The sequence below is a fragment of the Festucalex cinctus genome, chromosome 7 (genome assembly GCF_051991245.1).
Source record: "Festucalex cinctus isolate MCC-2025b chromosome 7, RoL_Fcin_1.0, whole genome shotgun sequence".
NCBI classification, from domain to species: domain Eukaryota; kingdom Metazoa; phylum Chordata; class Actinopteri; order Syngnathiformes; family Syngnathidae; genus Festucalex; species Festucalex cinctus.
The window spans coordinates 1,848,326-1,860,000 of record NC_135417.1 but is presented as its reverse complement, the minus strand read 5'-3'; the positions used below and the strand labels follow the sequence as shown (position 1 = coordinate 1,860,000).

The 11,675-nt window shown below is 40.2% G+C and overlaps 2 protein-coding genes across 5 annotated transcripts in view; both read left to right on the top strand.

Annotated features, from left to right (window-relative positions):
• The window catches only part of LOC144023074 (lysosomal thioesterase PPT2-like), a 5,272-nt gene extending 4,344 nt beyond the window's left edge, over positions 1-928 (top strand). Inside the window, exons 7-8 of the mRNA XM_077528371.1 lie at positions 1-40; positions 453-928. The exon at positions 1-40 is cut by the window's left edge and continues 15 nt beyond it. Coding sequence (XP_077384497.1) covers positions 1-40; positions 453-596 — 184 coding nt within the window. The 3' untranslated portion in view covers positions 597-928. The remainder of the gene's footprint in view (positions 41-452) is intronic.
• A 276-nt stretch (positions 929-1,204) lies between these two features.
• On the top strand, positions 1,205-11,661 carry LOC144023072 (uncharacterized). 4 transcript variants are annotated; one of them, XM_077528366.1, is made up of 12 exons: positions 1,205-1,736; positions 2,537-2,719; positions 2,792-3,226; positions 4,416-4,957; positions 5,267-5,404; positions 6,845-6,922; positions 7,228-7,344; positions 9,104-9,253; positions 9,350-9,517; positions 10,487-10,678; positions 10,751-10,942; positions 11,120-11,661. In XM_077528366.1, the coding sequence occupies exons 2-12, from the start codon at positions 2,548-2,550 to the stop codon at positions 11,225-11,227; spliced, it is 2,292 nt and encodes a 763-aa protein (XP_077384492.1). In that variant the 5' UTR covers positions 1,205-1,736; positions 2,537-2,547; the 3' UTR covers positions 11,228-11,661. The 4 variants fall into 4 exon arrangements, with proteins under 4 accessions (XP_077384492.1, XP_077384491.1, XP_077384494.1 ...); XM_077528365.1 differs by having other exon boundaries at positions 1,205-1,742; XM_077528368.1 differs by lacking the exon at positions 1,205-1,736 and adding an exon at positions 1,794-1,873.
• Positions 11,662-11,675: the final 14 nt, after the last annotated feature.

Sequence of the window (11,675 nt, the reverse complement as noted above, 5' to 3'; positions counted from 1 at the left end):
TGACAGCAAAGAGCATGTTGTGGAAATGAGGAACCAAGAGGTACCCGGTGCTTTGACTTTGGAGTTTCATTTCACTGTTCCCTGCCTGACCCCATCCTTCACATCTGCTTGTACAGAAAATTCTAACAAACAAGGGTGGCGTATACATAAGTGCAAGTCACAAGTCAGAGTACAACAATATGCAATAATGCAAAGAAATCTGTGGCTTGATCACATTAACGTTTCATTTTTCATGAAACAAATGATGTGGACTGCACTTTTTGAGCACCAAACCTATTTAGACTCAATATTAATAGACATGAAAAATAATAGTATGGAATAATATTTTGTAAGGCATAGCATATGATTCTCTTCACTTTGAAAAAGGGTTCATTGTGTTTGAATGTTTTGTGTCTTTTCCCATTTTGCAATTGAATTTGCCCCTCAAAGTGAATTTCTTTACCTGTGAACAGTTTTACAGGAATGACACCTTCGGACTGAAGACGCTGAGCGCTCGTGGCGACCTATCAATGTGTCTCCGCCCTGGGGTCAAACACATACGCTGGCACTCTAACTTCACCGTGTTCACTGACTGCATCGAGAAGTGGCTCACTTGAACGGAGAGAGGAGTACTATAAGATGTTTGAGAATTTATTTCATATCTTTTATAGGTAGTTTTAGGTCCAGTTTTAGGTACTAATATGCTATTTGTCCTCACTAGTAGGCCAATTCAGGGCCTAAGTAAGATATGGAATACAAGCTCAAATGGCTTTCCATAGGAGATAAACATCCAGCAATCAATGGATGCATTGATGATATTGCAGTGAAAAGGAGAAGAGAAGGAAAATGTCTGTTGTTCTATCACCTGTCAGTATTCCTTGCATTTTTTTTATTAAGAAAAAAAAACAATCAGTGATGTAATTCCTTGTATATAAAAATTCAACAGTGATTCTTCCTAAATGTGTATTTGAGGATTTTAGAATGTTGTAAACATGTTACATTTTGCTCTATGTGACTTTTTTTACAGGAAGAAAACAATGATGTTTTCTTACTGTTGGACTAGTAATTGAATGATAATACTAAAAGCCCATTTACAAACAGTATCTGTTTGATTTCCCATCTTCTTTAGCCTATGCTTCAAAGATGATTTGTTTTCCCACCAATCGATATGTTGGCAGGTTACACGACACCTTTAGTTTTAGATAGATAGATAGATAGATAGATAGCTAGATAGATAGACAGACAGACAGATAACCAGGCGCCATTTACAGGCAATAACCAATCACGACCTTACTGCCGCCTAGCGGATATTAATGAAAACTAAACACGGAGCCGAGCTATGTCAATCAGTGACGTCACATTCGGGGGCTTGACATTTTCGCTTTTATTTGAATTTATTTTGGAGGGGGAAAACTTTTATGCCCATCTTAAACCCGGGTTTAACATTATGTTCAAGGCATAAAATATTGTAAATAAATGAAGGAGTCAATATCGTAACCCCTTCGTTGGCACGAACCTCCCACAGGTAGGCATGGTGACGTAATCACAAGGTGACACCCACCACCTCTCCTCCTCCACGGCGCTGTGAGTCGAGCTTCACTCAAAGCAGTGGTGGAGATTTTTTTTTTTTCTCTCTCTCCACTGGGAGGCTGCAAGTTTTATGGCTGCTCTTCGTTTAATAAGTCACTCGGGGTGAAGACGCTTCTTTGTCTAGTGGACTTTTCCCAGTCCAACCGAAGCGTGCCTCAGCTTTAAAGGTAAAGGTAGGTTTGTTGAACAGGAACTTGTCTTGTAAAGGTAACGACGTGGCTCTAGTTTGTCGCGCACACGGTGCATTCAGGTACTCTCGGAAGAAGCGGGACTGCCGTCACTTGACAGCTGTTTTCTGTCAAAGGTTTGTTTGACCATCTAAGTCGGTTTAAATGTGCGATTATATCTGCACTTGAAGTTTAAAGAAAATATATTTAAAGCGGTACAAGTAACGGTGTGGGCTTAAGTGCCCGGTCGACCAAGTTTCCACAGCGTGAAGGGGAAAAGTTGACTTGATGGACACTTCACTGACTGTCCGCGTGGCCAAAAGTCGACGTGTCGCGTCATGAGGGTGTTTGTGAACATTAGCTGAGACAACAACTCGTGACTCTGAAGGGGGAATAAGGTGTTTCGTCAGTCTTTAGCTTTTATTGATCAAACCTGAACTCTACGTAAAGATGCTACTTCCGTTCTTATTTTGAAATGCCGTTAGTCACTTCCGTCTCTCGATTTGCTATCTTTTCAAAGAATTCGTAAATTACTTTGAGTTACTCATTAAAGAATGTGCTGTCTGTACCAATTATCGCTGCATATCAACGCACGAATGTGTTTGCGTTTATTTCATGGCTGTTGAAAAGCTGAAATTCTGATGATATGGACGTTTTTAAGTAAAACAAGGTCTCAACAATTAATCAATTTTCAAAATACCATTGTTATTGTTTTGTTTAAAAAATCATCTGAATGTTAGATGTTTTGGATGAGCATAACTCGAGGAGCCAAATCATGAGAGTCTTTTGTGTATTTACAGCGGTTGCCAGGATGTCGTCCCGAGGTCCAAATGACTTGTGTGTGATATGTGGAGGAGTTCTTCAAGGTAACCAAAGGCGTTGGCTGTTTGGGGGCCAGCACAAGAAGTCTAGTCAGCCTCAGACGCCCACAAGGTCCCTGAGAGGAGGAAGCATGTCAGCGTCTTCGCCAAGCAGTCCCTGGGGTGAGTTTTTTTTTCCCCTTCTTCCTTTCAATTTAGGTCAGTTGAATGACAGCGTGTATGTGACCCCCACAGGCAGCATGTCCTCCCTTGTCTCGTCATCTTCCCTGTCCAAGTCCCAGCTGTCCCTCAACTCTCCATCCAAATCGTTGGACCTCCTGTCAGTTCTGACGCACATCCTGGGCAGGCCGGTCCATCGCAGCGCGGGCCGCGGAGAGTTCGTGTGTGGCAAGTGCAGCGGCGTCCTGGAGCGCGTCTTCAGATTTGACACAGTCATCGCCAGGGTGAAGGCGCTGTCCACGGAGAGGCTCAACAAGCTGACTCAGGAGCGAGACAGCATCCGGCGTTGGGTGCGAAGCAACTACGTCCACAGGCACCCCCAGGATGAGGAGGCGGGCGGAGACGAGGACAAAGAAGACTACAGGGACATGCTGAAGGACAACATGGCTCTGGCCGAGTATGAGTGCTGGTCAGAAAAGTGGGACACTTGTCCTTACTTTATACGAACAGGTAACAGGCTTTAAAAGTGACATTTTGGATTGAAACCCTATTTCTTGCTCCAAAGCCTTGTTTGAAATCTTAACTGAAATGTGAAACTTTTACCTTTATTTGAAACCATGCCCCAAGCTTGAAGCCTTAATTTGAAACCCCAATCCTAGTTTGAAAACCTAATTTGAAACCACAGCCAATTTTGAAAACCCAATCCTGATTTAAAACCCCAATATGAGACCTGAACCTAATTTGAAGCCCTAATTTGAAACCCTAACCTTGTGTTGAAACAATAATTTGAATCCCCAACCCCATTTTAAAACCCGAATTTGAAACATTACTCTTGCATGAAACCCCAATTTTAAACATTTAACTTCTTGCAGTGCTTCAACTTCCTAAATGGACTTTTGCACTATTGTAGTTACTAATTTCTGAAACCTCAACTTTGTCTTGAAACACTAAGACAAGTACAGGGAGTCCTCGAATTATGTCGTAGTTGCATTCCTACTCTAGCGATGTAACCCGAATTTCGACTTAAATCGAATTTCCCCATTGAAATCAATATTTATGTCAAAATAATTTGCATTAAAAATCTAAAATACATTAAAATGAAAAAAATAAGATGCTGTCTGACTGAAGCCAAAGTGTTTGCCGATTGTCGGTGTCCTTTGTGCGATCTTTTTATGATGTTTAGCTTCGTTTCCATGGTAATTGCTTTTCTTTTGGCTGGACCAACACTGGCAGAAGACGTAGTGTTCTTCTTTGGGGCCATGATGTGGGGAAAAAAAGAGGGCGAAAAAGCCAAAGATACTCCCACAAGTGCACAAGAACTAGCTAAAAGCTGAATAGCGGACGAGGGGAAAACAGTGGGCTATATGGCGGACGAGGAGCCAAAATGGTGGACCGGGCGTAATCGTTGTAAAGTCGAAACGCCTTAGGTCGAGTGCACCTTAACTCGAGGACTCCCTGTACTTACTATCGTGAAATCATAATTTGTAGTTCTAACCCTGGCCTAAAACCGTAATTTCAAACTCTAGTGTAATTTCATACCCTAACTCCTGTTTGAGAACCTAGCTGTAGCCTAAATCTCTAGTTTGATATGCTAACCCTAATTTTAAACCCTAAACACGTCTAGAGTAGAGACCCTAATTAAAGCCCTAACCCCATCTTGAAATCCTAAATCCTATTTGTTCGTTTGTGCGCACTGCAGGTAAAAGGTGCCGAAAGGGTCAAAACTGCGAAGGCTGCGACTCTTTGCGAGTGTCCGACTCCGATTACGAGTCAGTGTGCGGAGTTCCTCGCCGAATGCCGTACCAGGCCTTCTCTCCCCTGCCTCTGTCCCGGGATAAATCCCAGAGCATGCCGCTCCACTGGCACAGAATCCCATCCACCTGCTCCAGCCCCGCCTCATTGGCAGCCTCCACCTTATCCCTGAGGACGCAATCCGTCCAGTCTCTGGACTCCCTGGATGACTGCGATCCGTTCGACTCCCCCGGCGACCAATCAGTCGCATCATCACTCCTCAGGGTGCTCCGGCATCTGGGAGGGAGGCCAGTCCGCTCTCCGGCCGGGAGCAAGATTCCCGTCCTGGTCGGGAGGAGCAAGAGGAGAAGTTCTAGTGAGATGACGTCCCCTGTGGTGAACAGGAGCCTGAGTTTTGGGGAGAATGGAGATCACCGCAACGGAGAAGAAAAGGAGGATGATGATGTTCTGATGGAGATGATTGATGAGTTCCTGCCGCTGCATCAGCAGGTGGGTCAAGTCAGTTTGTCCCTGCTTGGCGGAGGTAATTCACTGAGTAGCTTTTTAAGATTAAATTCTTTAGAGAAAAATTATGGAACGTCAAAGAAAAGTTTTGTAACTTATTAAAAGGTGTTTCTCTTTCTGAATGTAGGCAAAGTGTCATAAGTTCAAGTGTTTTTCTGAGATGATTGCAACTCTTCTTCAACATTAAATATTGACACAGTTTGTAACCTCCTGGAACAGTCGAGCTGTTGTGCGCTAGTTGGACAACTTCGCAATTGCCCGTCTGTTTAAACACGGAATTATTTGTCCAAGCAGAGCACCTCTCGTAGGCTCCACCAAGTGATCAGGCATCTGCGAGGACAGCTAGACCAGGCTGAGTCTCGCGTCAGGTCCCTCGAGGCCCAGCTCGAACCCAGAACACCCCAGGATGATGGTATCAAGGACTGGGAGCATGTAAGCACCTATAATAAAGGTTTTAATTTCCGCTTTGAAACCCTAATATAAATATTTAATACTGTTTTGAAGCCCTAACTCAGGATTGAAATCATTTGCTTGACAGCCAAAGTTTCGAACTCTTATTTTGAAACCCTAACAACAACTTGAAACCTTAATACAGGATTGACCAGTTATTTGAAACCTTAATTTAGGCTTGAAAGCCTCATTTCAGAGCCGAACATTTGCTTGAAACCTAAATTCAGGCTTTCGAAAACTAAGGCTTGAAACCTAAATCCAGGCTTTCGAACACTAAGACTTGAAACCTAAACAGGCTTTCGAACACTAAGACTTGAAACCTAAATCCAGGTTTTAAACCCTTATTTGAAACCCTAACCAATTTGAAACCTTAACCTAGGCTTGAAACCCAATTTTGGAGGTTTAATCCAGATTGAAAACCCTAATTTGAAACCGTAATCCAGGTTTGAAACATTATCCCAGGTTTTACTCTAATCTTTTCTTGAAGCCCTAATTAGAAACCTCAAACATGATCGAAACATTCATTTGAAACCCTAATGCTTGATTCAAATCTTAATTTGAAAATCTAACCCTTATTTGAAACTATACAACACAGGCTTCACAGTAATTATGAACCCTAACTTCAACTAATCCTGATTCCAACCCAAATTTAAACTCTAGCCTTTGTTTGAAACACTAAATTTGGTTTAAAAGCCTGATACTGCTTTCAAATCAGTTTCAAGTGTCAGTTGCATAATCTATGTATGAAATGGACACTTCATTAGGTACGGCAACATTCTAACCGTATACATTACAATGCATATTTCTACGTCTTAAGATCAGGCAGGTGTCCTCAATTGAGTGGCAGGCTATTATACAACACAGCAGCCGCCCTGTTAGTGTGTTGTTGACACAAGTACACAATATAAAGGAATGAAAGGTGTGGGCACTGTGTGTTTTTTGCCTTTAGAAAGGTGCAGCGCCCTTTTTTGCTCATTTATAGATGCAGAACACACATACACACTGAGTGGAATCCTGGCAGACTAGTCGAGTTTGCCCTGGGCTGATTATCACCGAGACAATAGATTATCTGCGACTGTCAGTTAGAAAGAAAAGAGAAAAAAAAAGTCATAAGGAACGCGTGTGAATGGAAACGAACATGTTTAAACGCGTTACATAAGCACTCTAGTTTGCATGCACATTTGCAACTTCATGAATTTCTTTATTTTCTATTTAAAAAGATGTAAAAAGCCAAAGTAGCATGTAAATGTGAACTCTTTCACGCAGAGATCCTGATCATCACATAATGAGAGGGTGTCGGTACCCTGATCATGGTTTGAAACCCCAATGGTGACCTGAATCTCTATTATTAGCTTCAAAACCCTAATTTCAAAACCATGTCCTCGATTTGAACTTAAATATTGTTATTTTGGTTCCCTTTAGATTGTGCGTGAGGAGGACGGCGCCTCCCTGCTGCCCGGCCTTGCTCGCTCCCTGCACAGTCGGGATCGGCTCATCCAGGTGAGAGATGATGAGGACAGACAAACAGACAGACAAACGCTAAGCTCTCTGGAATGTTGTTTGTCTCTGTGCCCGCCAGCCTCTTCCTACATGGTGGAACATTTGAAGTATTTCTGTTATTAAATAGCAAAAGAGAATCATTGCTTATCTACTATAAGCTTGATATTTCAGTGGAGCTTATTCCACTATATGAACTATATAATGATGGTATACTGCACAAGCATAGATGGCCCCAGCATGTCGACAGCCTGATTTGTTTATCACGTTCCTCATTTTGTGTTTTTGTGTGCTCTCATTGTCCCCAGGAGTGCATGAATGCGATCAGAAGAATGTGTGTCGAGGGTGGAGGAAAAAGCCAGTTAGCAGACGAGGTTGCCAACAAACTCAGCGAGAACCTGAAAGAAATTGTCAATGACAACAAGGTTAGTGAACCTGATGGATAAATATTGAACATCACTCATAAGAAAAATCTCAAGTAGCCATGCCTGAAATTGAACTGGAAGAAGCCATTTTGGTTTGAAGAAAACATTTTGGGCAGAATCACTTTGATGATTCATGGAAAAGTGAATGAATAAATAAATAAAAACAGCCCCCATCACGATTTTCTTTGATGGACACAAAACTGAGTAGAATTATCTTTATTGCTACCCTCTTATTTTTTTCTGCCTAAATCATCTCATTATCCAAATGGTTAATTTTTTTGTGTTTCCTGAAAGAAATGGCTTGGGCGATTATTATAAGAAGGTGTCAATATGTCACGTAAAAATCACGTGAAGGCTGACATTTTTGTTTGAAGGTTCCATTTTGGGCAAATATAGGGCTTGCACTTGGGAAAGTTAAAAAAAAAAAACATAAGCTTCACAGATCAACAAGAAATGATTGTTGGTGGGCAAGTCTACCATAACAGAATGTGGAAAGCAGATGGAAAAATTCACAAGGAACTAGGGCTGCTCGATTATGAAAAAAATATTAATCACGATTATTCTGGAAATAATTGAAATCATGATTATAGACGATAATTTATTTTTTGGTACAAAACAAAGTGTTTAAACGACAAATAAAATTCTTTGAAACAATGTAATTATGTACGACGGCGTATTAGGGCCACGTAGAAATATATATTTTTTTAGAGGGTGGGGGCAATATGACGAGAAAAAAAGTGGCAAATTTGTCACTTTTTAATATGAGAAAAAAAAGTGGCAAATTTCCACTTTTTTTTTTCGTCATATTGCCCCCGCCCTCTAAAAAAATATATACCGGTATATTTCTACGTAGCCCTTAATACGCCGTCGTAATTATGCAAGTTTATTTTGGATGATTTTTTAAAAATCATATTAGTTATTTTAAAAATTAAAAAAGGTGCAAATGTATAAATTTAAACAGCTCAGAATTAAATTGTCTTGATAATTTTTTTTTTTTTTGTGCGATTATGCTGATTTTGTAATTGTGGATTGTAATAATTGAAATTGCAAGTGAATTTGGATTAACTCATTCACTCCCAGCAAATTATCACAGAAACAATCCCCTTCGCTCCCGGCTGTTTTACTGGATTTTGACCAATTTTGCAAGGCCCACAGAATATTGTTCTATTGCTATAAAAACATGGAATCTACCAAAAGAAAGATTAAAGTCTCTTCTTTCGTCAGGAAAAAAAAGTGTACTTCTATCTTTTTCCGTTTTGCACAAATTAGCATTAGAATATAGCTAAATCTTATCATTATTCACAGTAATAGAGGGTTTTTTTCAACATGGCCCTGGTTGATCTCTTTTGCTCTGCTGCCACCTGTTGGCCGTTTGTGTAACAACTACCATTTCTGCAACCGTTCTTTCCAGTTGAGAGGCTGCATCAAAGCCTTCTGTATGCTCTAGCATAAAAAAACAACAACAAACAAACGTATAAATACATCTTTGGGACACTTAAAACATTTAAAATAGAACGTATTTATATGTTTTTGGAAGCAAATGAGTTAATTGCACAGCCCTACAAGATCCTATGCCTGTAACTGAACACGAAGTAAGCCCTTTTGTTAAGCAGCCATTTTAGGCAAACTTCATGGTTCGTGTGTTGATAAAAGTAGAAATCATTTCCTTGGCACTAATAGTAATTAAAAATACTGCGTAAGCACACACTCATGACACATATTACACTGTATGTGTCTATTTGCTGTAATCTTCACACAGGTTGCCATGGAGAGTTTGCTGCGCGAGTTGGCCGAGAAAGGAAGGCATCTTGAGGAAGAGGTGACTTCCTTGAAAAAGGCGGCAGCAGACCGTGAAAAAGACCTGGAGACACTCAACATGGTGCTCCAGTGCAACCAGGACATCATAGACGTATGCTCATTCTTTGAAACGCTGGGGAAGAGTTTGCGTTTCATTGTTCAAGCTTTGTCCATGTTAATTAATAGCCATGTGCGTTGTCCCTGCAAGGATCTGCGCGCGGCCCTGGGTGAGAAACAGCGCCTCCTGCAGGAGTTGGAGAAGGAGAGGGAGGTGTGGAAGCAGAGGGACCGGGCCCTTGCGGCCACCATGCACGAGAAGGAAGAAGTGATCCGCGTCCTCAAGGTGGAGCTGGAGAGCTGTATGAAAGATATTCAGGTACAGGTGGACAAAAAAAAAAGAAAAAGAAAAAAGTAGTATGAATAAAGCTAATTTTATTTATAGTAGCTTAGTTGTACGTATGTTTGTTGATTTTACTTTTTAAAAATATTTAATTATTTTTATTAACATTCACTGATTGATAAGTCAAGTTTTTTGATGATTGTAAATAAAATCCAAACCTAAAAAAATAATAAGAAGAAAATAAACTTTAAGTGCATTTCTTTTGTTTGTTATTTCCTTTAACTTCTTTCATACTGATAAAATAAATGCAAGAAGTTTGTTGATTTACATTTTAAAATATCTAATTATTTTATTAACATTCACTGATTGATGATAGTCAAGTTTTTTTGATGAATTGTTGTAAATAAAATCTAAACCTTAAAAATATAAACTAAGTGCATTTCTTTTGTTTGATATGTCTTAACTTCTTTTATATTGACAAAATAAATGCAAGAAAATTAAATTTAAATGGTAAATAAAGTACAACAAAAAAAAAATCAGTTTTCTTTATTTATAGCATAAATATGTAAGTGATTATTTTACATTAGTTCCAACCCACATCATTTTCTCCCATAAATGAAATATGTATTTATTATATAATTAATAGAAATAAATGAAAAAAACATGGGAAAAATAAAATATTAATGCATTTGTTTATTTATATTTAAAAATTTATGATGGAATAATTATACCATTGCTTTTTTTTTTTTTTTTTTTTATTCTCACGTGTATATATATTTTTAAATATTTTTAATAATTAAAGGTAATGTGTACACTGCTGATTAATATGAAAATGGATTACTACGTGAAGGCAAAAGGGATGAGGACCTTTTGTTAGGATTGAGATTTTTTTTATATAAAATTTACATGGTTTGTTTTCTACTAGATGTAAGATAACACAATTGTTTCTGAGTCATATTGTACCTCCTATAATCATTAACTAGCGACCATTTTACATTCTCCTAGGCTCTGTCTGACTCTGTCATTGGCCAAGGCTTGGAGGGGGGCGGGGCCGAAGCATCCCTGGCCTCCCAGCTCCGAGAAAAGCAGAGTCGCCTGGCGGCCATGTTGGAGGAACGAGAGTCACAGAGCGCCACCTTGTTCCAGGAGGTCACCAAGCTCACCGCCGCCCTGCAGGAGTATCAGAACGTCGTTCAGGTGCGAGAAACGGAGTCCTTACGAAAACGATGATGTCATCTGCGTGGGTTTTAATCGTAATTTGATGAACAGAGTCAGCAGGAGAGCTACGACCGGACGACGACGGCTCTGACCGCTCGGCTGACTGACACCAGGCGGGCGCTGCGAAACGAAGAGCAGCGCAGGAAGGAGGCGGAGAGAATGCGACACAACCAACGAGAGGATGGAGAGATGGCCGGCAGGAAGTTGAGAGACAGTCTGGAGAAGAGGGACCGACTCATACAGGTACACTATATCCCTATCAGTGATTATATTTTTGTTTAATTTGACAATAAACTTAAGTTAATTGCCAAACATTTGAGTTTTCGTCACTGCTCGTGACCAGTTTAATGACTCGCCATGAAGCGGCCATTTTAAATTTACGCCAAGGTGCAATAATGGAAGTCTCTGTCCCCTTGGCAGCAAATTCTGCAGGATGCCGAGCAGCGCGACCGTCAGGTGGAAGAGATTCAGCGCAGCCTGCAGAAGAAGCGAGACGAGTTCATGTCCGCCGTCAAACATACGCTGTGAGCGGCGTGGAAATGAGCCAACAAGAAAAGATGTTGCACTTTTAGAGTGGTACTACTTGTTGTGGTGTGTATTTAGTTGTATTTATCTCCACAGGTTTGCACTTTTTCCTGCCAGGTTCGGGTACAACTTGTAGCTATACGTCTCAGACCTAGAGAGTCAGCCAATAAGGAGATGTTTGATTTAGAAAATTAGCACATCACTGTTATTTAATTTTCAATACTACTTTCTATGGATGTTAATGCACCAAATCAGCTTTTATTGTTTAGAGTTAGGCACCAAAATGTTCTTTTAAAGCACTAATTTGGTCCTCTGCTTCTATAATTGGCATGTTTCTGGCCAATTTTTTTCAATGTTCCTTCTTGAATGAATGTCATGTCTGGGAAGTTAGTTATTTTTAGCTTTTTTGCTCAAGAGAATTAAACACTCTGATCCAATTTTCTCAATTTTT